At 44.5% G+C, this 23853-nt stretch overlaps 1 protein-coding gene across 1 annotated transcript; it reads left to right on the forward strand.

Moving 5' to 3' along the window:
* Positions 1-2036: 2036 nt before the first annotated feature.
* Positions 2037-23520, forward strand: LOC115082595 (glutamate carboxypeptidase 2-like; the record flags this gene model as incomplete). Its single annotated transcript, XM_029586811.1, has 3 exons — positions 2037-2325; positions 14406-14531; positions 23209-23520. Coding segments are annotated over 3 exons (727 nt in total), but the record flags the coding sequence as incomplete, so codon positions are not given.
* Between the last annotated feature and the right edge of the window lie 333 nt (positions 23521-23853).

A 23853-nucleotide genomic window follows, 5' to 3' on the forward strand; every position in this document is an offset into this window, starting at 1 on the left:
GTAGGCATGTGATTAATTTAACAAATTGGGTATAAGAAAAGAAAATGCAGTTGAACCTGATAATCTTATTGAGGTTCTGCAAATGTAAATTTTACAATTTACGTACACAGGCAAAATGTCTTGGTACCCCAGTATCCTTATAATGCATGTTGAAACAACCTTTATCCTTTTTGGAATAAGTTTACTGGAGAGCTATTAGTGTATGCTTCTCTAGCAAACTTATGAAATTGAATGATTACCTAGTTCTGGCCCCAAAAGAACTTTCCCTCTGAGCAGGGCTGGCATTTGGATAGAATGAGCAGGGCAGTCATCTGGCATACTGCCAGCCCAGGATCACAACTAACACCATTTCTTGTAGTGCATGAACATGTGCGTGGCCAATAAGGGTTCCTTAGGCAGTTGTGCATGCCACATCTCAGGGAGGAGCCCTGGTGGGAGAGAGGGGAGGAGCAGTGGATGTCCTTGCCAATGCTACCACCTTTTCTTCCTACTTGAGCCAGTCATGAGAGCATGTTCAAAGCTCATGGACCAGCACTTCCTGTATGGAGTAGATGGTGGGGAAAAACAGATAGTGATGTTGATCTGTAATACTCGCCTTTGGGTTTCTTAATTCTGTGCATATTCAGCAACATGGTGAGCAAGACTTTTCGACAGGTAACTTTAGACAAGAAATTCAACAGGACTTTCCTAGGTATGTCTGCCATTGAATATACTCCCCTAAGGTTATCCAGATAAGCTTACTTGGATAATGTTAGAATAGTAGGGATGTGAATCGTTTTTCGATGATTAAAATTATCGTCCGATAATTTTAATATCGTCTTAAACCGTTATGGAACACAATACAATAGAGATTCTAACGATTTATCATTATAAATCGTTAGAATCGTGAGCCGGCACACTAAAACCCCCTAAAACCCACCCCCGACCCTTTAAATTAAATCCCCCACCCTCCCGAACCCCCCCAAATGACTTAAATAACCTGGGTGTCCAGCGGCGTTCCGGAACGGGCTCCTGCTATTGAATCTTGTTGTCTTCAGCCGGCGCCATTTTCCAAAATGGCGCCGAAAAATGGCGGCGGCCATAGACCAACACGATTCCACGGCAGGAGGTCCTTCCGGACCCCCGCTGGACTTTTGGCAAGTCTTGTGGGGGTCAGGAGGCCCCCCCCCAAGCTGGCCAAAAGTTCCTGGAGGTCCAGCGGGGGTCAGGGAGCGATTTCCCACCGCGAATCGTCATTCAGCGAGGGTTCCGGCGCCTCACTGAACGACCTCCTGCAGTCGATCTCCTGCCGGCGCCATTTTCCGTACGGAAAACGATTCGCGGCGGGAAATCGCTTCCTGACCCCCGCTGGACCTCCAGGAACTTTTGGCCAGCTTGGGGGGGGCGTCCTGACCCCCACAAGACTTGCCAAAAGTCCAGCGGGGGTCCAGAAGGACCTCCTGCCGTGGAATCGTGTTGGTCTATGGCCGCCGCCATTTTTCAGCGCCATTTTGGAAAATGGCGCCGGCTGAAGACAACAAGATTCAATAGCAGGAGCCCGTTCCGGACCGCCGCTGGACACCCAGGTTATTTAAGTCATTTGGGGGGGGTTCGGGAGGGTGGGAGATTTAATTTAAAGGGTCGGGGGTGGGTTTTAGGGGGTTTTAATGTGCCGGCTCACGATTTTACGATTTTTCACGATATTTTACCCCCCCCAAACGGCAACAATACGATTCCCTCCCCCTCCCAGCCGAAATCGATCGTTAAGACGATCGAGGACACGATTCACATCTCTATAGAATAGTGTTTGTTTCAATCAGACTTATTCAGGTAGCATTTAATATTGGTGCTATTAGGATAAACTTAAACCCTGCCCTCCTTCTTTTTACCCAGGTAAAATGTTACCAGATAAAATTTAGCTGATGAGCAAGGTGAAATGTTCAATTACAGGTTTTTGTTCAGGTAATTGAAAAGTGGGGGCCTGACGCTGCCAATTCAACTTGGTTGTGTTACATTGTATTAAATTTATATTAATAGCTCCCAATGTTTTGGTGCAGATTCTTCTCAAAGAAGCCTCACATTGCTGGAAGTCAACAAGAAGAAGTGACTTTGGCAACTCACATCCATGACACATGGAAAGAATACCTTGATGGAGTTAGAATATATACCTACAACGTCTTGCTTTCGTATCCAAATGCCAGTGATCCTAACTATGTGGCAATCTGGCAAGAAAACGGCACTGAAACTGAGCAGTCATCCAAAAAAGAAAAAATTCTCACTCCAGATCAGGACGACCCCACGGTTGTGAATCCATTCAATGCCTATTCTCCAGCTGGCGATGTCTTGGTAAGGAAGGATAATTTCAATATATGTTTTCTAATTTCTTGCAAAATCTTCTACAGCTTAATAGGTGGAGAATCATTTACTAATGATTTTTGTTAAGCACAATGATGCGGATTTTAAAAGGGTTACGTGCATAAGTTACGTGCGTAACCCTTAAAACCCCCCCTGCGCGCGCTGAGCCTATTTGCATAGGCTCGGCGGCACGCGCAAGCCCCGGGACGTGCGTAAGTCCCGGGGCTTTGCTGGGGGGGGGCGTGTCAGGGGGCGTGTCAGGGGGCGTGTCGGAGCGTGTCAGGGGCGGCGCGATGTTTGTGGTGTTCCGGGGCGTGGTGCCGGCCCGGGGACATTCCGGGGGGCGTGGCCGAGGCCTCCGGTCCAGCCCCCGGGTTGGGTGATGGCGCGTGCCAGTGGGCCACCAGCAGGCATAACTTTTGCGATACAGGTAGGGGGGGTTTAGATAGGGCTGGGGGGGTGGGTTAGATAGGGGAAGGGAGGGGAAGGTGGGCGGAGGCGGAAGGAAAATTCTCTCCGAGGCCGCCTCGGAGGGAACGGGCAGCGCACGCAGGGCTCGGTGCGCACAAGGTGCACAAATGTCAACCCCCTTGCGCGCGCCGACCCCGGATTTTAAAAGATAACGTGCGGCTACGTGCGTATCTATTGAAATCCGTCGTACTTTTGTTTGCACCTGGTGCGCGAACAAAAGTACGTGCTCGTGCTTTTTTTTAAAATGTACTCCAATATGTTGCAATATTGTATTGCAGAGTTGCTGTAGTGTTTAATATTTGGGATATGTTGTCATTTTTATTTCTGAAACAAAACAAAAACATTAAGATCAATATTGAAACAGTTTGTCTGGTTAAGTTCAGGCCTTATCCAGACAAACTGTGAGTTTTAAATTTCTTGCTACTCTGAATGCCTCCTACTTATCTGGCTAAAAGTTTAATGGATAACGTGGAGGTGTTCTTGGGGGGGATTCAGGGTGGAGTTAAGTTAGCCAGAAAAATTATTTGACCAACTTCAATATTCAGAGCTAGCCAGATATCTTATCTAGCTAACAGGCCGATACAGTAAAGCGCGGCCGCGGTTACCCTGTTTCTAATCCGCTTTCTACCCACAATTTGGCCGCATAAGTCTAACCCGCGATTCACTATCCGTTTTTACCAATCTTTACCGCTTTTTTAAATCGATGCGTATCCCTTTCTGCCCACGGCATGTATATGATATGTAAACAATTGGATTAGCTATTCCCTCCTATACAGTAATGTGCGGCCCGATTATCACCTTTTTAACCAACTGTTTTGCCGTGTCTTTAACCCGCTAATTTACCGCCTACCCTGACCCTGGCGTTAGAGGGATGTGACAGCAATAGGCAGGCTCCATTCAAATAAGTGGGTGGGTTGGAGCAAGAGAGTAACATGGTGTGGCCTGGTTCTCCTACGCTCGGGCATCGGGTATTTCCAGTTCTCTCTCCCCCCCCTTCCGAAGCAAGGTGCAGGGCGAAAATCGACTCGACATGTTATTAAAGCAAATAGAAATTGTAACAAAAGTAAACTTACTGCATGCTTCCAGCAGCCCCAGTCCTCTCTCCCCTCCTCCCGAGGCGTGCACTGCGGCTCCTCTGCCTCCCGGGGGCAGCCGGCGGCGAAAGCGGCTTCCAGCAGCCCCGTCGGCGAAGGTGCATGAACGCACGTCCAATTTGGGCGCTCAAGCAGCGAAGGCGCATGAGCGCATGCTGTGACCTCGGACGTCCATCCAGGCGCTCAGGTCACGGCGTGCGCTCATGCGCCTTCGCTGCCTGAGGCCCAAATTGGATGTGCGTTCATGCACCTTCGCCGGTGGGGCTGCTGGAAGCCGCTTTCGCCGTTGGCTGCCCCCGGGAGGCAGGGGAGCCACGGTGCACGTCTCAGGAGGAGGGGAGAGAGGACTGGGGCTCCTGGAAGCATGCAGTAAGTTTACTTTTGTTACAATTTCTATTTGCTTTAATAACGTGTCGAGTCAATTTTCACCCTGTGCCTCTCTCCCTATTGATCTCATTGAGATGATGGTGGTTACACCTGATTGGTGCCACTGGTCTCTCTTCCCTTACTCTTTCCCCTGGAAATCAATGTAAATTCATTCCTCCATGGGGACACTCATTCGGGCCGATTCAGTAAAGTCCGCAGGAGAGCGGGCGAATGTCCGCTCTCCCGGCACGCGCACAGGGCACTCGCCTATGCGCGCGATACAGTATTTAAATGAGGCCCGGCGGTAGAAACAGGCAAAAGGAGGCACTAGGGACACTAGCGTGCCCCTAGTGCCGCCTTTTGGCCTGGAGCGGCAGCTGTCAGTGGGTTTGACAGCCAACGCTCAATTTTGCCGGCGTCGGTTCTCGAGCCCGCTGACAGCCATGGGTTCGGAAACCGGACGCCGGCAAAATTGAGCATCCGGTTTTCGACCCGACAGCCGCCGGCCGACTTCAAATTTTTTTTTTTTACTTTTTTTACTCTTCGGGACTTCCAACTTAATATTGCCATGATATTAAGTCAGAGGGTGCACAGAAAAGCAGTTTTTACTGCTTTTCTGTGCACTTTCCCGGTGCCCGAAGAAATTAGCGCCTACCTTTGGGTAGGCTCTAATTTCTGAAAGTAAAATGTGCGGCTTGGCTGCACATTTTACTTACTGAATCGCGCGGGAATACCTAATAGGGCCATCAACATGCATTTGCATATTGAAGGCGCTATTAGGTTCGGCGAGTTGGACGCGCGTTTTCCGCCCCTTACTGAATAAGGGGTAAGGGAAAACGTCCGTCGGAGCGCACTGTACTGTATCGGCCCGATTGTTCTTTGATTCTTTCTATGTGAGAGACACTTCTTCCTCAAAATGATGGGAAACTGAGTCCCTGGTCCCTAGGATACTCAGATGAATCAAATAAAAGTTCTCTAAAAAAAAGGGGAAACCAAAACCAGAGGTAGGAAGGGTAGAAAAAACTTATCCTCACAACTGAAAGATTCCAATAACCATAGTCAAAATAGTGTACCCTGACTTCTTCACTTAACCCAAATCTCAATCCCTAAGACTCAAGGGTACTTCCCTTGGAAAATAAACATAACGGAGCAACAAATGACATGCTGCCCATAGGAGGGGCAACAAAAGAATTCACAACTTAAGATGGTAGCAGGGGTTTATATAGATTGATAGCTCATCATCTCCGTCTTCCACTTAGGGGAGCTAAAAACCACACTAATGCTACTGCATCTGTTTCCCTGGTATTCCCCTGTTAGGGTACATAAAATGATGGAATGGGGTTTCCCTATGGTTTAAGGGTCATCCATTCCAAATTTGTTTAGAAGGCTCTTAAAATGGTCATGCAGATAGTGGAGTAGATCTTTATGGCAATAACATGGGTAGTGTAAGACTCCATTCTCTCCTTTGACCTACTGTGCAAGAAGGATTCCCAGCAACTCCCTTCCATGAACTCTGATCCCATACATTCATTTATGCTAGCCAAAAAAAAAAAATAAATGTAGCAGACACCATGTTTCAACTTACAAACCATTAACTTTATTTTCTGGATGAACCAGCCAGCATCTATTTACACGGATGTGAAGAAGGTTACAATTTCAATGCTGAATATATCAGAAGTTCATGGGCATTCTACACCATAATCACAGATATGGCATCATTTTCTGGGAACATAACAATTACATTCCTTTGTGTTATCTATTTCTCTTAATGAACACTTTTACTCGGGACGCACATTAAGGGGATGATGCAATATCATGTGCACAAAAAAAAATGCGTCCAACCTGGATGCATGTTTTTTGAACATGCACACATCCCCTCTCTTGGGCACTTGGGGGTAGATTTTTTTAAAAAGCGCGATCGCGTACTTTTGTTCGCGCAACAGGCGCAAACAAAAGTATGCAGGATTTTATAAGATACGCGCATAGCCGCGCATATCTTATAAAATCCTGGATCGGCGCGCGCAAGGCTGCCGATTTTGGGCAGCCTGCGCGTGCCGAGCCGCGCAGCCTGCCTCCGTTCCCTCCGAGGCCGCTCCGAAATCGGAGCGGCCTCGGAGGGAACTTTCTTTCGCCCTCCCCTCACCTTCCCCTACCTTTCCCACCCCCCGGCCCTATCTAAACCCCCCCCCCTTACCTTTGTCCCTAGATTTACGCCTGCGAGAAGCAGACGTAAATCTACGCGCGCCAGCGGACTGCTGGCGCGCCGTCATCCGACCCGGGGGCTGGTCCAGAGGCCTCAACCATGCCCCCAGGCCGGCGCAACGCCCCCGGTCCCGCCTCCGAAATGCCGCGTCCCGCCCCCAAAACGCCGCGTCGTTCGGCCCCGCCCCGACACGCCCCCTTCAAAAAACCCCGGGACTTATGCGCATCCCGGGGCTCTGCGTGCGCCGGCGGCCTATGCAAAATAGGCGCGCCGGCGCGCGAGGGCCCTGCTCGCGTAAATCCGGGCGGATTTACGCGAGCAGGGCTTTTAAAATCCGCCCGTTGATGTAATACTCAAATGAGCTGGCACACTCAAAGGGACATGCAATGAAATTTCTACTATGTTCTCTTACCCTAGCTTGATGGACTCTATAAAAGCGTCAACCACACATCAAACGAAAAAACACTGGTATATGTTTATCAATCAATATAAAATTGCCGAACCACAAAAGCAGATTCATGAATCAGTTATTTATTTGTAGAACCTCAGAGCTACTTGAGAGTGTTAGAAAATACAAACTCAAAATACAAATACCATCAAGCTAGGGTGAGATAACATATTACAAAATTTAATCTTTGTGAGACTTTCCTCACCCCAAATGATGTCAGATCTTCACCAGTTTGCACTGTGCTGTTTGTATATCTCACACTACATGCAAAACTGGCCCCTAAAACCTAAACCACCACTTCACCTCGACCTATTAGATGGCCCTCTTACAGAGATATAAATAGGTGCACACAGTGAAGCCCTCCCTAGAGGTTCTCTCTCTCTCTCTCTCTCTCTCTCTCTCTCTCTCTCTCTCTCTCTCTCTCTCTCCCCCTCTCCTCTCCCCCCCCCCCCCTCCCCCTCTCTCCATATTGGTGAATGTGCTGTCAAAACAACAGATTTGAGTCAATCCAGACATTGAGATTTCTTATACAAGAACAGACTGGGAAGGACAGATCATTGATCTTAATTGCTGTACATTAAAGCTTTGCATGGACTGATTTTCTTTGAATTAGAACAAACTCTGTTTTAGCCATATTCAGGGCAAGTTTATTAAAGAATAGCTATTTCTGTACTGTGGATAATCAAATCTCCAGAATTTTCTCACTAGTCAAGTTGACTGCAAAGGAAGAATTGTATATTGTCCACATAGATTTTATAGCCTTTGCAAATGTTGGCTAAAAGTTTACATATTGAAGCTATATAGATATTAAAAAGCATAGAGGATAACTCCGACCTTTGTGGTACGCCTGTCTTCATGGGAGACCAAAGCGATCTATCATTGACATTTCCAGTCCTGACTTGTTGGGTGTACCTGAATAAATAAGACTCAAATCAAGACAGATCCATACCAGCAAAGCCACATTCCTTAGGATGGTATAATAGGATGTGGTGATCATAGGTATCATAGGCAGAAGAAATGTCAGGTAATACAAGCAATGCCCAGAATCCAAGCCTCGTCTAAACAAATGAAGTAAAGAAATCATGAGGAGGTCAGGGTCAGATAGCCCCCTTTCCCTTGACTTGTCAGGTAATGCATTGGCAGTTCTCCCTACCTGTCTTTTATTAATGCTGGCATAAATAAAGTATCACAAAAACAGTCATACCACTCCCAGGTATAACCACAACTCTTAACTTTATTTCTGGATTTTACAACCTGCTCCTATATACATTTTAGCATAGGATAAACATTCAGTACTGAATACAGAGATGGTAAGTTTGATACCGGCATGTGGGCACACATATATGCGCGTATGCCAGCTCACGCCAAAGGACGTGGCCATTTTATAAATTACGCGCGTGGTATAAAATAGGCTGTATGCGTGTACATGTGCACACAATTTTAAATGGATGCGCATAATGTGTAAGTGGGGGGATTTCAGTAGACATTTGCACTGACGCAATTACCATTTTCCCTAGTTTGCTCCCTATTCATCCAGGTAAGGGATTGGACTTCTTAACTTCCAGGTTAAAGAGCCTTTCTTTTTAACCTGTTAGCACCAACCCTTAAAACCCCACTGACTAGCCTAGAATGTTTTATTTTATTACATACGTGCCATCCATAACAGCATACCTGGCAACTTTTGAGTTCTGCTCACCCTGAGATTTCTCAAGATTAGCGGGGGTGGGGGGAGGAAAGCTGGTATTGCGACAACACACTTTCTCTCTTCCCTCCCCCAACAGACAACAACAGGTATTCTTTACCACGGGCCCCTGCAATCCTCATACATAGAGCCGGTGAAGACCAATGTAACACCGCCCCCTCCTACCCAACCCACCCTGAGTTGAAAGTGGCCGTCTACCAGTGGTACATATCAATAAAATCACGTTCTCCCTTGTATAGTGCGCTCTCTCTCTATCTCCTCTCTTCTGCACTGCTGTTGCTGAAATCGTCATTGTGCACCCGGAGATTTTATGGTCCTGCCCAGAAACCCAGCAATTTGTCTAAATTTACGGAGCCTCTGGGCTAAATCTAGGTATGCATTACAGTAGTAAAGTTATGCGGCAGGGGACCCCTGCTGTGCTTGTGCACATAAATACTTACGCACACATATCATGTTAAAGTCCCAGAATGCCCATGCTCTGCCACTTTTTTGCAACTTTTTATTTGTGCATCTACTGGGAGATACATGCATATATGGGTGACTTTTAAAATATGCTCAGTGTGCGCTGGTCAGACATACTTATGTATCTTCTGGTTTTGGTGCACGCTGGGCTTTAAAAATTCTCCGATAAAAGTTCATAGGATACACAGTCAGAGTAAAACATACGTAAACCCCTTCTTTGGAGGTAGTATCCTCCTAAGGGCCCACAACGGATTTATTTCTTCAGGGGCTGCTCCAGATAACCATTCCATTCCACACTGACTCTTATTCCCTGGGAGGTTACTCTTTTTATGGGGGGAAGCTCTCGCTTATGGCCCAGATGCTGAGAAAAGGTCATCAATGAGTATATATGGTCATTTTGTGCTTCCTGTGAGGTGAGAGGCTGTAATAATTCAGTCAGGACCAGGTCTGGGTGTTTACTGATTGATAATAATAAATTAAAGTCCATTATCCAGAAGTGTGAGTCTGATTGATGGTACATTCATGATTTTCCTTAGTAGGTAGGTATCCTTAATCCAGACCTCTGGGTAGAGCCCATGGTTATATTAATTGTACAAACTCTCCCAGTGGCTGTTCAGTAGGGATGTGCAGACCAAAAGTTTAAGTTCATAAGTCCATAAGTCGAAAGGGGGTCCCATTTGCGGTCAATATGGACATATGGAGAATTCCATAAGTTGAGTCTATGTCCATATGTGCAAATAAAAATTTTTAACCCCTCACCCTCCTTAATCCCCCCCCCAAGACTTACCAAAACTCCCTGGTGGTCCAGCGGGGTCAGGATGCCATTTCTGAACTCCTTTGCAAGGAGCACGTGACGTCGGCGTCACGTCGGAGTGACGCGGCGTCATGTGATTCCCCGCGGGTTCGCTCCTGGATCCTCGTTCAACCCAAAAGGAACTTTTGGCCAGCTTGGGGGGGCCTCCTGACCCGCGGGGAATCACGTGACGCCGCGTCACTCCGACGTGGCGCTGACGTCACGTGCTCCTCGCAAAGGAGTTCAGAAATGGCGTCCTGACTCCTCGCTGGATCACCAGGGAGTTGTGGTAAGTCTTTGGGGCGGGATTAAGGAAGGTGAGGGGTTTAAATTTTTATTTTGGATCAACAATCGCGATTTCCAACGTATTCAACATAGCTATGTTGAATAAGTTGGAAATCCGATCGTTTTCGCCTCATCACTTTTTTAAGTTAAAAAAAAAAAAAGTTGCGTTTTACCTATAAGTTCAAAACGAATGCACACCCCTACTGTTCAGGAATCCTATAAAGGAGTCTTCAAAATCACTTAAAAAATTGTACCTTTGGTCATCTTCTTCCTCGGACACCCAGCCTGTCCTGGTTCTTGGTTCTGGTGGAGATCTGTTTGGAGTCCTCTGCTCTTGATCTTCTTTCATAATTTAGTTGTTACTTTAGGGGATTTCTCTTGGGGGAAAATCTTTGGGATCAAGTTAGTTTTCAACTCTGAAATCCCAGTGGGGAAGGGGGATCCAAAAATCTCCCCACTTTTCTTAAGTCCAAATAATACTTTCAGATGTTAAACTGGATATCTTCTTTACCCTTACTGTCTCTCCCAGTGCTTGCCTATCTAGGATTTGAAGTAGGCTCACAGGTCTTTGGTTCCCTGTAGAGAGCTCCTTCACCCCAAAGGGGTATCAGGCTTAAAATCTATCTCTCTGCAAAATAGGAGAAGGACCCTCAGGCAGGGAGTAAACAGAGAGGTGTCACTTCTAAAAGAAACTCCTTTGGTGAGACTGGGAGGCCTCACCAGAGTGTGGAAAAAATATATCTTGCTCTCTGACCTCTCTCTACCTGAATTCCACGATGTCTTAAAATGGCTGGGCTAAATACTCTTCAGGCATCCAATCCACTCTCTTCAAGTGAGAGGGACTGAGTGGTATGGATGGCTTCTCATTAAAGTGTGTTCTAAGGGACAGTGATATCTGGTGGCAAGACTCGATAGGGGTGCCAAACATACATTACTAAAATCTACATGGTACTCTAAAGTTTGTAATACCGTTCTCTCAGTTTACACTTGAACAGAATTTAGTACTTTTATTCCTCTATTATTCCATCTTTCCTTCTCTCAACTTTGGGACATGAAGCTTATATTCCTGAGTACCCCTCCGGTCACTAACACCCTACTACAAGGGCTACTCATAACCTCATGACCTCAGGATCTATCTTCTGTTGTCCTGGGCCTCGCTACTTGGACAATATGTAGGATTCTCCAGTCTCCTCCATACTCTAGTTCTCTTTGGAAGTTCCCCTTATTTCAGGACACTCCTTCTCCTCCAAGATTTCTCTTCTTCGTGGGCAGAATCGCCTCTCCTCCAAATCCTCTTCCCATCAGTTTCTCAGGTGGAGGACTGCCTCAGGACTTTTCCCTGGTGGGTGGGGGAATCCCCTGCAAGACACATTCCATACTGGAGGGATCCCCAGGCTTCACCAGCCCATAGGCTGGCTACTCGAGGACAACTATATCTCTTTCCCAGCTCCATCCTAAAAAGAGCTACTACTGCCAATTTGACCCAGAATTGTACCTTCCAGGAACACCACCCAACCAATCAAAGCATCTCATACATTTAAGGGGACAAGATCACCATAAACACTCCAACTCAGATGCCTATACTCATACCAATAACCAATAAAAGTATTATACCAAATACCATCCAGTGGTCAGGTTCAAACATACAAACATGTTTATAACACTCCAGAACATGGAAATTCCTATGTCTCCCCAACCCAAAATATATTACTAAACTGGAAAGGGACACAGATTTGGGGATTGCCCCATAAAAATAATGTAAACAATCCTAAATGTAGCCTACCCAGCCATCACTCTCACTAGGAAAGTGATGAGGCACATTACACAACCCATAAAATAACACTTCCTCCCAATTTAATTACATATAAATAGCAGAATATAAATGCAAAGCATATAAAAAATACATAATAAAATAATTAACAGCATCATAGTAAATATACTAAAACACATTAATCCCACCCCCATCCCCAGCAAGTCCAAACCCCCAATTCCTCAGACATTATGCTGTTTACTGGATACTTCTATGCTATCACAAAATGGAGTCTGTGATTGAGCCAAGGACTCTGACAAATCTATATAATGTTTTGGACATCCAGACCCTGAGATGTAATTATGAGAAAGGACACACAATAGCACTTCAGAGCACTTTTTTTTAAATAAAACATTTTTATTAATTTAAAAAAAAAATTATTGTAGGATAGTAAACCGACATTTGAATGCATGAAACTTCTTAGAGGTCAAACTAGGGCAGTCTTTCTAATGTTTCTTTGGGATTAATAAAACAATTGGTATTTCCTAATTTGATGTTTTCCTAACAAGCGGGCCAATTCAGTAAAGTCTGCAGGAGAGCAGGTGAACGCCTGCTCTCCCAGCGCGCGCACAGGCCACTCGCCTGTGCGCGCGATTCAGTATTTAAATTAGGCCCAGCGGTAGAAACGGGGAAAAGGAGGCGCTAGGGACACTAGCATGTCCCTAGCGCCTCCTTTTGGCATGGAGCGGTGGCTGTCAGCGGGTTTGACAGCCGTCGCTCAATTTTACCGGCGTCGGTTCTCGAGCCCGCTGACAGCCATGGGCTCGGAAACCGGACACCAGCAAAAATGAGCGTCCGGTTTTCGACCCATTTAAAAAAAATGTTTCTTTTTTTTTTTACCCTTCGGGACCTCCGACTTAATATCGCCATGATATTAAGTCGGAGGGTGCACAGAAAAGCAGTTTTTACTGCTTTTCTGTGCACTTTCCCGGTGCCGGAAGAAATTAGCGCCGACCTTTGGGTAGGCACTAATTTCTTAAAGTAAAATGTGCGGCTTGGCTGCACATTTTACTTACTGAATCGCGCGGGAATGACTAATAGGGCCATCAACATGCATTTGCATCAACATGCATTTGCATGTTGAGGGCGCTATTAGGTTCGGCGGGTTGGACGCGCGTTTTCCGCCTCTTACTGAATAAGGGGTAAGGGAAAACGCTAGTCCAATGGCAGGTTAACAGTGAGCTCCGTCGGAGCGTACTGTACTGTATCGGCCCAAAGGTGAATTAATTTTTCAGATCAATTCTAAAATGATTTCATGTGGTGATCTTTCACTGTCCAGCTCCTCTCTGGACACTGGTGTATACCCATCCTTTTGAAAGCTGTCATTCTGGGATCTAGAGGAAAAAAACAAAGAAATGGATGCCACAAGATAGTCCTTTTCAACGTTTAATCAAGGAGACGTAAAATTCTTATAAACGTCTCCTTGATTAAACGTTGAAAAGGACTATCTTGTGGCATCCATTTCTTTGTTTTTTTCCTCACGGCTGTACTGGATCGCCTACCCTGCTGTTTTTTGGGCCCATTCTGGGATCTAGAACAGGGGAGAAACTGTATCTATGTTGTGAAGACTCTAGAGTGGATAGGACTGGACAGGCTAACATGCTAAGAACCAGGGCACCCAAGTTTAAGTCCTGCTACTATCACCCAAAGTGACCTGGGGAAAGTCTTTTATATCCTGAGGCAAACCCTTTGGGGCAAGTCATCATTCTGGTTGTACAGAATTTATTGTATGGCTGGTTTAGGCCTCCTTATAAAGGCTGAAATAAATAAATCTGTCAGAGCTTTTCAAAATAATATGAATAATAACTTCCTTTTATATTGCTGTCTTACATAATTAGTAATCTTTGTTTTTTTATATACCACTTTTCATCTAAGAAGAGTTTCTGTGGATTTATTCTATTTTATTTTTTAGATGTGCTCTTTTTAATTTGCTCTATATGTTTTGACAAAATATGTTTTTAGTTCATTTATGTAATTGTTAGAATAGTATCAGTACTGGAAAGTAAAAAATATTTATGAATGTTTTTAATTAACTGCTATGACTTTGGAATAGCGGTAGATACATGTTTTATAAATAAAGTGCTTTCAGCTCCATAACACCTCAGCCACCTCTAGAATTTAGCTTTTTTCAATGCTTAAGAACTAACATTAGGAGAACTGGGAGATGGAGGAATGATCTTATTACCAACTTACAGCTGTGAAGCAGGGGAGATAAGGTGATTTGTTAATGGTGAAAGTAGACACATAAGACTTTTAGAGTCACCTTACCTCTAGTGCTGTACTCTTTCTACTAGACTAGATCACAAATACCTTCCTGAAAAAAACACTTAGCACCAAAATAAAGCTGAAATTTTTAAGTACAACGGATTAGAAAGAGACAGAAAAATCATGTAATGACATTATCTATCATCTTAACTCTGGTTTAATTTGTCTTCAGGGTGACCTTGTTTATGTTAATTATGGCACCATAGAAGACTTTATGTATTTGACAAGGAATTTATCCATGAATCTGACTGGGACAGTAGCAATAGTGCGATATGGAAAAATATTTAGAGGAGACAAGGTAAGTCTTTGCTTCACTTGTATATACTAAAAGCTTTCAGACTTATATTACTTAGGATTATCAGGAATTTTGGTTGAAACTAAAGGGGACCCAGCAAAGGGAGGCAAAATAGCATAAACTCCAACTAAATAATATAGCAAAAAATAAAGTTGGAGGAAAAGGCTCAACATAACAAAGAATCAAATTTGAGGATATCCATAAGGAATATGCATGATATAGATTAGATTCACCTACAATGGAGGTAGTGCAGGCAGATCTATCTCTTGCCTATTCATTGTGGATATCTTACAAACCAGGCCTGCTTGTGGCTCTCAAGGACTGGCGTTAACCACCCTTGTTAAAGAGGGCAATTTTCAATAGATTTTTAGCAGGTATATGGATAAAAGTATGCATGGAGATCAACAATGCATATGCTTTACTTTTAGCTGGGGGAAAGTAGTCAAATTCAGAGGTGGAATTAGGCTGGCAGATGTAACAATGCATGCAGCTTTTGCATTGTGAAAACTATGGGCCTGATTTTAAATCACCTACTTGCGCTGGGCCAATTTTCAAAGGCCCGGCCATGCGTGTAAACCCCCAGGACGTGTTTAAGTCCCGGGGTTTGTGAAAGGGGCTGTCCAGGGGCGGGGCTAGAGGCAACCGGCACAGCGGCATTTGCCGGGGGATTGCGTGCCAGCAGGGTGCTGGCACACGCAACTCACTCCTGCTCGAAGCAGGCGCAAAAGGTAGGTAAAAGATTTTGGGGGTTTAGGATAGGGATACGGGGAGGGCAAGATAGGGGAAGGGAAAGGGAGGTCAGGCTAGGGGGTTGGGAAGTTCCATCCCAGTCCAGTCTCCCCCCCCCCCTTGCGTGCGCCAACCTAGTATTTTATAATATGCTTGCGCTGGCGCGTGCACATGTTATAAAATCATGCATCCATGTGTGCATGCTGGGTAGAGCATGTACATGGACGTGCGCGTGCAATCTTTTACAATCTACCCCTAAATGCATTGTCTGGCAATTTGCAGGGAAAACATATTTGCAGAAAAAGCAGCTGTAAATTTCTGCTGGTACTTGTTCCTTGGACACATTTCAAAGGGAAAATATGCCTGCATGGACTAAAATGTCACAGTTCCAGAAAGAAAATTCAACATCTCTTACATGGATCACGTTTCACTGCAAACGATTGCCTAAGGGAGAAGTAAAAAAAGACTGTCCAAGCAAAGCTTGGAATGCCAAATCTTTCTTTAAAAAAAACCAAACAAACTTTTGTGAGTCAGAGTGACATTTTGATAAAATGTCATGTACTCTGCATGTGAACAGCGATAGGTTCAGCATTAGTAGAAATCATTAGATGCAGATACCTGCCCCATGTGTGTGCCTGCAGCACTGTTTCTGATTACACATATTATACCTCCTAGTTGCTTCTTTGTTCTTTTGAACCTTTTCCTCCAACTTTATTTTTTGTTTTGCTAAAACTAAAGGTGGCTATTTTCAAAACAAAGTATTTGGGTACAATTTTCAAAAATCTGCATGCTCTTTTCCTTTCCAAATTGCCTGTGGGGTCAATGGACTTTGCACCTAAATTTGGCTAGGAATGGTACGTGCACATTTGAAAATGCAATGTAGATGTGCTGCTTCCTAATCCCAGCCAAAGCATGCTCCTAGTAATGCCTCTTTTTAATCTGGCTCTAGAAGGATGTGATCTGTGGAACCCTATACGTACTTTTAGCTGGGTTAAAGGCGGGCAATCTTCATAGTCCTTTTACCCAGGTAAAATGGCAGCTGGCCAGATAAATGGGTTTTGAAATTTGTTTTCTTTATGCATTAACAGCCCTATTGACAAAGTTGTGTTACCATGGACAATGCATGTAATTAATAAATTGGTCCTCTTAGAAATAATGAACACTGGGTAACTAATGTGTTTTCATGCATTAACATGGTAACACAGCTTTGTGAATAGGGCTGTTTGTGTTCCATGTTGGAAGTGGAGGGCATGTTCTAGGGGGGTCTATGCATGGAGTACAAATCAACTAAATTAAATGAAAACGTGTTAACCAGTGGAGGAACTGAGATTTTTCTTTGTCTCTCAGATCCTATCCAGGATATTTTGGTGACTGTGATATATTTTAGTGGACCAGCAAATCTTTTATACAGCATTTCTAAATGATGTACATTTGGCACCTAACCAATCTCTTTATTATGTTTGCAAGAATGATAGGTTATATACATGACATCTTTTGTATTGTAAATACATATGTAAGTATACATAGCATACGAAGAACTCCCACCTTTCCCTTTTTATAGAGACAGATAGTAATGAAATAGAAGTGTACATTCTTTGTTTATGTAATATGTTGGTAAATGTTATTTTAATGGATTTATTTATTTTTACTGAGTTTTAATTGGATATTTTGATTGTTGTAACTTGTTTGGGTACTTATAGTAGAAAGGCAAGCTTTAATTTATGAAAATAAAATAAATATAATATGTACTGCCTCCGATGGGCACTTTTAATATTTGTATCTGGAAAAAAGGATAAGGTGAATGTGAAAGTGTGCAATTATAGGAGACAATGAGAAATACCTGGACAAACCACTTAAGTGTAAAAACAAGAGGAGAGATGTTTGGCTCCTTACCAGATGTTTACAAGCATGGCAGATTCCTCCTTTTTGCTGGTGCCAACATGAATGGAATACTGTTATTCAGTGTCCTCATTAGAAATAATAAATAGAATATATGATTATAGCAATTTCATAATTGTTCTTTTTTTCACCTTGGAGTGTCAGGAGAGGTCATTCTCAATATTTTTTTCAGATTTTTATATTCCACTTTTTACAGCGGATTACATTCAGGTACTATACAAATTTCTCTATTCCTAGAGGGCTTACAATCTAAGTTTATACTTGAGGCAATGGAGGGTAAAGTGACTTGCCCAAGGTCACAAAAAGTGACACTGGGACTTGGTCTCCTGGTTCATAAACTGCTGCTCTAACCACTAAACTACTTCTTTCTTTTGCCATAAGATTAGCCATCAATAAGAAAATAATGCACCTCTAATAATGTTCTAATGCCAAAAAAATTAATTTTAGCTGCACAGGTGTATAACTTTCAACTATTCTTTCTCTCTTATGTATGGCAATTTATTCAGAGAGCTAAACAGCAATATTAAGATCTACCAGTCATGCAAAGCCTTCAGGAGGGAAGTTCATGTAATTTTGCTATTCCTCTAATAAAGAAGCATAGATTATTTGTGGTCTATATTTTCAGATGAATAGCCACAATCATACTGTGGCCTGTTCTTAATTTTCCATTGATGGAAATGTACACCTTATCCGATTAATGTTCTAAAGAACTGAAAGTTCTCTACAGTCTTTGAAGAATGTCAAAGCTAGAAGGTGCAATGTTTAGCTTTTGAATGAAGTCTTGAATTTTCTGGTATTGATGGCTAGGGATGTGAATCGTGTGCCCTATCGTCTTAACGATCGAAATCGTCTGGCAGGAGAAGAAAATCATGTTTGGCACGATTTTTTAGTTAATAAATCGTTAAAAATCGTTTTTTTCCGATTAGTGCGCACTAACGGGAGTTAGTGCGCACTAATCGGAAAAAACTAACAGAAAATGATACAATTTGACACTTTTCAGGTCAGTTAAGGTCAGTTTAGGAATGAATATGTATTCCTATTGGCTGCCCTCTTATTTATTCATGTTACCAAGGTTCCCACTGACAGTATATGGGGGATGGGAAATGGAAACAGTTGGTAGCTTGACAAAAAAAGTAATGTGATCAGTCAATGTGACTAGAACTTGTGTCCTAACCCTGATACCAGGGGTGTTGTGATCTTCCTGCACACAGTGCCCTGACCCTGGCACAAGCTGGAGTGAATGTGTGCAGTAAAGGAGACCTGCCTTTTCCACAAGCTGGAGTCAATGTGTGCAGGAAAGGAGATCTGCCTTTTCCCCAGCTGGAGTCAGTGTGTGCAGTAAAGGAGACCTGCCTTTTCCACAAGCTGGAGTCAATGTGTTCAGGAAAGGAGACCTGCCTTATCCCCAAGCTGGAATCAATGTGTGCAGTAAAGGAGACCTGCCTTTTCCCCAAGCTGGAGTCAATGTGCTGTAAAGGAGACCTGCCTTTTCCCCAAACTGGAGTCAATGTGTGCAGGAAAGGAGATCTGCCTTGTACCCAAGCTGGAGTCAATGGGTGCAGTAAAGGAGACGTGCCTTGTCCCCAAGCTGGAGTCAGTGTGCTGTAAAGGAGACCTGCCTTATCCCCAAGCTGGAATCAATGTGTGCAGTAAAGGAGATCTGCCTTGTCCACAAGCTGGAGTCAATGTGTGCAGGAAAGGAGACCTGCCTTATCCCCAAGCTGGAATCAATGTGTGCAGTAAAGGATACCTGCCTTTTCCCCAAGCTGGAGTCAATGTGCTGTAAAGGAGACCTGCCTTTTCCCCAAGCTGGAGTCAATGTGTGCAGTAAAGGAGACCTGCCTTATCCCCAAGCTGGAATCAATGTGTGCAGTAAAGGAGACCTGCCTTTTCCCCAAGCTGGAGTCAATGTGCTGTAAAGGAGACCTGCCTTTTCCCCAAGCTGGAGTCATTGTGTGCAGGAAAGGAGACCTGCCTTGTACCCAAGCTTGAGTCAATGGGTGCAGTAAAGGAGACCTGCCTTGTCCCCAAGCTGGAGTCAGTGTGCTGTAAAGGAGACCTGCCTTTTCCACAAGCTGGAGTCAATGTGTGCAGTAAAGGAGACCTGCCTTATCCCCAAGCTGGAATCAATGTGTGCAGTAAAGGAGACCTGCCATTTTCCCCAAGCTGGAGTCAATGTGTGCAGTAAAGGAGACCTGCCTTGTCCCCAAGCTGGAGTCAATGTGTGCACATAATGCAATGCACAGGAAGCAATGATGTGACTGCTGGAGTGGTGCACTGCCTGCCTACCTAGGCATTTCACGTGCCTGCTAACAAAAATAATAAACAAACAAGTTCTAGTCACATGAGTGATGATCATCACATTACTTTTTTTGTCAAGCTTCCAACTGTTTCCATTTCACATCCCCCCAACCATTACCTCAGTGGGAACCTTGGTAACATCAATAGATAAGAGCACAGCCAGCCAATAGGAATACATATTCATTCCTAACTGACCTTCACTGACCTGGAAAGTGTCAATTTGTATCATTTTCTGTTAGTGCGCACTAACACGATTTAACGATTTTTAACGATAAATCGTTAGAATTTCTATTGTATTGTGTTCTATAATGATTTAAGACGATATTAAAAATATCAGATGATGATTTTAATCGTTGAAAAACGATTCACATCCCTAACAGCAAGTGTAATTGTATCCCGGTAGTTTTGGTGAGAGAATTTTTAAAGTGACCTTACGCGTGTAAGATTGCTTTGAAAATTGGTGTGACTTATGCATGTATTGATACAAATTGCCACCACCCTCTGGACATGTAGTATTTTTCCTTCTGACCTTTATTTATTTACTTATTAATTAGATGAAATAACTTTCCAGGAAATTTGCTGGTGAAAGGCAATTTTGTTGGTTTCTAAGCTCTAGCCTCCCCTTTCCACAAAACCCGATTTACCAAGTGAACCAGTGAAAACTGAGTGCTTCTTACGAAGCTGGAGATTTCACTCTGCTTATCTTGGTTCTCCCTCCGTCTGGCACCACTGAGGATCCAAGGAATCCACGCAGTTCATTTCACGCTCACAAAGCTCCGCTGGTTTGGAATCCTTACAATGCATTTCATCGCCCCTGATTGATTCTACCCCCAAGTCCTGAACACAGTAACTGTTATTGCTCAGCTGCTGTAACTGAGCAGAACATTTAAATAAGAATCTAATAAACAACTGACTGCCAGACACCGCTTAAGCACAGGCTGAATGGGCAGACCCTTGTACTAGCATTCCTCCCCGCACTCCGAGGTGGCTGGACACAGATCCCCGATTTATAAATGTCCAAAGTGATGGCAGCAACCATATTAGCAGTACAACACAAGGAGTCAAAGACGACAACTGCAGGCTGGTGGAGCTGCTTGGAAAGCTGCCATATTCCACTGAAAACAATCAAAGACAAGAAGCATTCTGTTATTACCTAAAGATACTGTCTTTGCTCGTGATCTTTTGCTCCTGCTGTTTTCTTTTTCCACAGAAGAGTCGGACTTTCTGAGGATTCTTTTCTCTGAATTGTTGGTTAAAAATATGCAAAGCCTCTGCAAGTTCCTAATGCCAGAAACAAATCTCTGTCTGTGCCCTAGTCAATTATTACCTTGCAGGGCCGACACTGTTTCAGAATTGTGGGTGAGGCTTAGCAGGTCAGAGGCCCTATGTGCGATAGTTGCTATTGAAAGGCTTGGTTTATGCCCAGTGTGCTGGATTCTGGTCTCGCCCTCATCCCTACCATTTCTCCTGCCTCCTTTGTATTTAGGGGAGGTTTTGTGTGTGTGTGTTTGAAAGACAGATGGTGGACTGGAGTGCATCACATGACCTGATGCAGGAGGAGGAGCAGAGAGGAATTGTGAGGATGTTGATATGAAGGGTAGGTTTATTCTGATTGTAGACATAGGTGGTTTCTCGTAAGTCTGAAACCTGAAATATTAACTCCAATATGCATTTGAATTATTTTTTAAATCCCTGGCACAAAATCTCAGCTCCCCCCAGCCCTTCAGAGCAGTCTCCATTCGCATCTGACTTTATGCTCACTTTGAATTTTTAATCACTCTTTTCAGGTATGTTAAGACTGGGGACAATTTTAAAATTAACTGTGGATCTACAAGCAGGGGGAATGTGTGTACTTTATACTCACATTCTTTACAGCTAAAAGCACAAAATCTGCATGTTAAAGAGGGCAATCTTCAGCCAGCAGGTCATATCCAGTTAATGGGAGGCTTTGATCTGGCTTGCAACAGCAAGACTGCGCCCGACACACAGTGGCAACAGCATGTCCCTGCTGCCCGAAAGGGACATCCACATCTGGAAGTGGTGTCGCCACTTGACTCTCGGGCAGTTGTAACTCCTCAAACTGGAATGAAACTCAGGAGGGACCTTCATTGGCTCCATCCCCTCCCCCACACACCTGAACTGGGCCCTCAGTGCAGCCATTGGGTCCAAAAGATTTCTCCCACCCGTGCTTTGGAGAAACTGTCAGCCTTTTATGGGCTGAAAGTGGCACCTCATTTGCACTGCCATTGGTTGGCAGGTGAAGAAAAGTCAAATAACCTCTTTTTCTTTTATTTTTGCATTGAAAAAGGAGAAATCATTATTTACTACACAATGATATTTACTTTTGATTCTAGATTTTCAAAATCGTGCCTGCTCATGTACATTTTTTTGAAGGTTAGAATCCAAGTTTCTATCCGAGCACTAATATTGAAAGTGTACCTGCAGGGTCAGCCTGGTGGCTGAGCAGCAGTCCCTTTTCTTCCTGCTAGACCTGCTTGGGTTTTCCCCATTCCTTAGCTTTCAGAGACAGAGGTCACACCCCACTTATGATGTTACTCTTTTGCATAAAAGGGAAAGTAGGCAGAGGTAGCTGCAAACATGGGTAGAATAACTCATTGTTTACTCCCAGATTCATCAGTTGCACCCTGGCTGGTGGAGTTTACTAGCTTCTGGGATAACAACCTCTCAGGGTTGATTTTCCCAGTGCAGCTGTCTCCCAGAGATTTCTTTCTGGCTGTAGGTACCTAGGGCTTGGATCCTTGTTTGCGAGGGTCTGAGGATCCCTCCTAGGTTGACTTCCTTCCCTAGTAAGTGGTGATCCTGAGGGACCTGCCTTTATCAAAAAGAGTTTTGTTCTGGGGCTTGAGCTCTCTCACGCTCGCTGTCTCTGACTCCCTGCCCCCGTTTTTTGGTTGTTGAGTGTTCTGCTTTGCTCAGACTGAGATGAATACAACTAAGTAAAAGCAAGAGTTTTTCTACACCATATGAGCGAGGACTTCAGTGGTCTAAAGCACAGCAGCATTGAGCAGCGGTATTAGGTAGGTGGTGAGTAAGCTAGAGGGTGAAGCACATGAAAAGGAAGAGAGTGTAGGCCGCACCGAGCCGCAGCAAGGGTTAAGGCAGGCCCGTACACCAGCGGTAGCACCGCATTGTGCAAAAAAAAAAAAAAATGCAGTTGCTAGAATAGCTAACTATTGGCAGTGTGCTTGAACGACACAGTGAAAACCTTGCTACAATTATTTAGAAATGCTAAAGCTATCTGGGCAGAGGATTTGGAGCTGGGATTTGTGGGGATTCTCTATATAAGTACAATTTGTGCTGGATACAGTGAGACGCTAACAGCTGAAAACATACTCTGTGGCAGCAGGTGCAGCTCCTTGGCACTTGGAAGGTGCCCAGTAAGGTAGGCTCCTTCTGCCCATCTTGTGATGGCAAACTGGATGTGGACACCTGGGAAGGGCATAACTGTATCTCTTCTCATGTAGGGGAAGAGCTTCGGGAGGGGTGAAACATCAGCTATGGATGGATGCTGCTTCCCTTACCCTAGGGAAAAAAGGTCTCATTCCAGGACAAGTAGACTCGGTAGCTCTTCTTGTGGAAGGGGAAACTGAAGCAGCCCAAAGGAACAGTATGATAGACTCATAGCAGGGCTTTGTTCTAGAATCAGCTTAGGGATACGGCAGGAGTTCACCCTAGAGGGTTTTCCCCTGATTTTGTCCTCGTAATATACCAGGCTTTCTGTGCTATGTAGAAGATGGGCTTTATGGCAAGTGCAAAATCTCTAGACCATGGATCTTTGGGGAACAGAACTGGAGCCCCTAACTGCTCACAGGAGACGTGGAAGTGGAGGGATTTGCCTGGTATGACCACCGCGCCAGACTCCAGGAGAAGGATGGCTGGCAGTCAGATCTGCGCCGCGTGTACCCAGGAGTTCTCAGGAAGGACAGTGCTCTTTGAGGAAGAACTTGCAGACTTCATCACCAGCATTCAGACAGCCTTGAAAACAGCAAACACTAAAACAGAGGACATGTCGGAGGGCAACCTATATCTTACAGGTCATTAGTAAGCCCACAAGAACTATTTCATTAAATGAGGTCCTAAGATGGATGGTACTGTCAGAATGGAACTTCTCTCAGGGCGGCTCAAAGGCGGCAGGATAATGGAGTGATTATATCCTCTCCCTGAGGATGAGAAGAATTAGCTGCTGCGCGTCCCAAGAGTGAACATGCTCATGTCAGCTATGGCTTGCAAAACCACCATCCCATAGAGGAAGGTGCCCTTCCTTCCTGGGGGCCTTGAGGGACCCCAGGAAGGAAGACAGAGGCGGTTCTAAAGCAGGCCTTCGCCACAGTGGACATGACAATTCAGGACTCTATTTTCTGGAGTTATTAGCTCA

The sequence above is a fragment of the Rhinatrema bivittatum genome, unplaced genomic scaffold (genome assembly GCF_901001135.1).
Source record: "Rhinatrema bivittatum unplaced genomic scaffold, aRhiBiv1.1, whole genome shotgun sequence".
NCBI lineage: Eukaryota > Metazoa > Chordata > Amphibia > Gymnophiona > Rhinatrematidae > Rhinatrema > Rhinatrema bivittatum.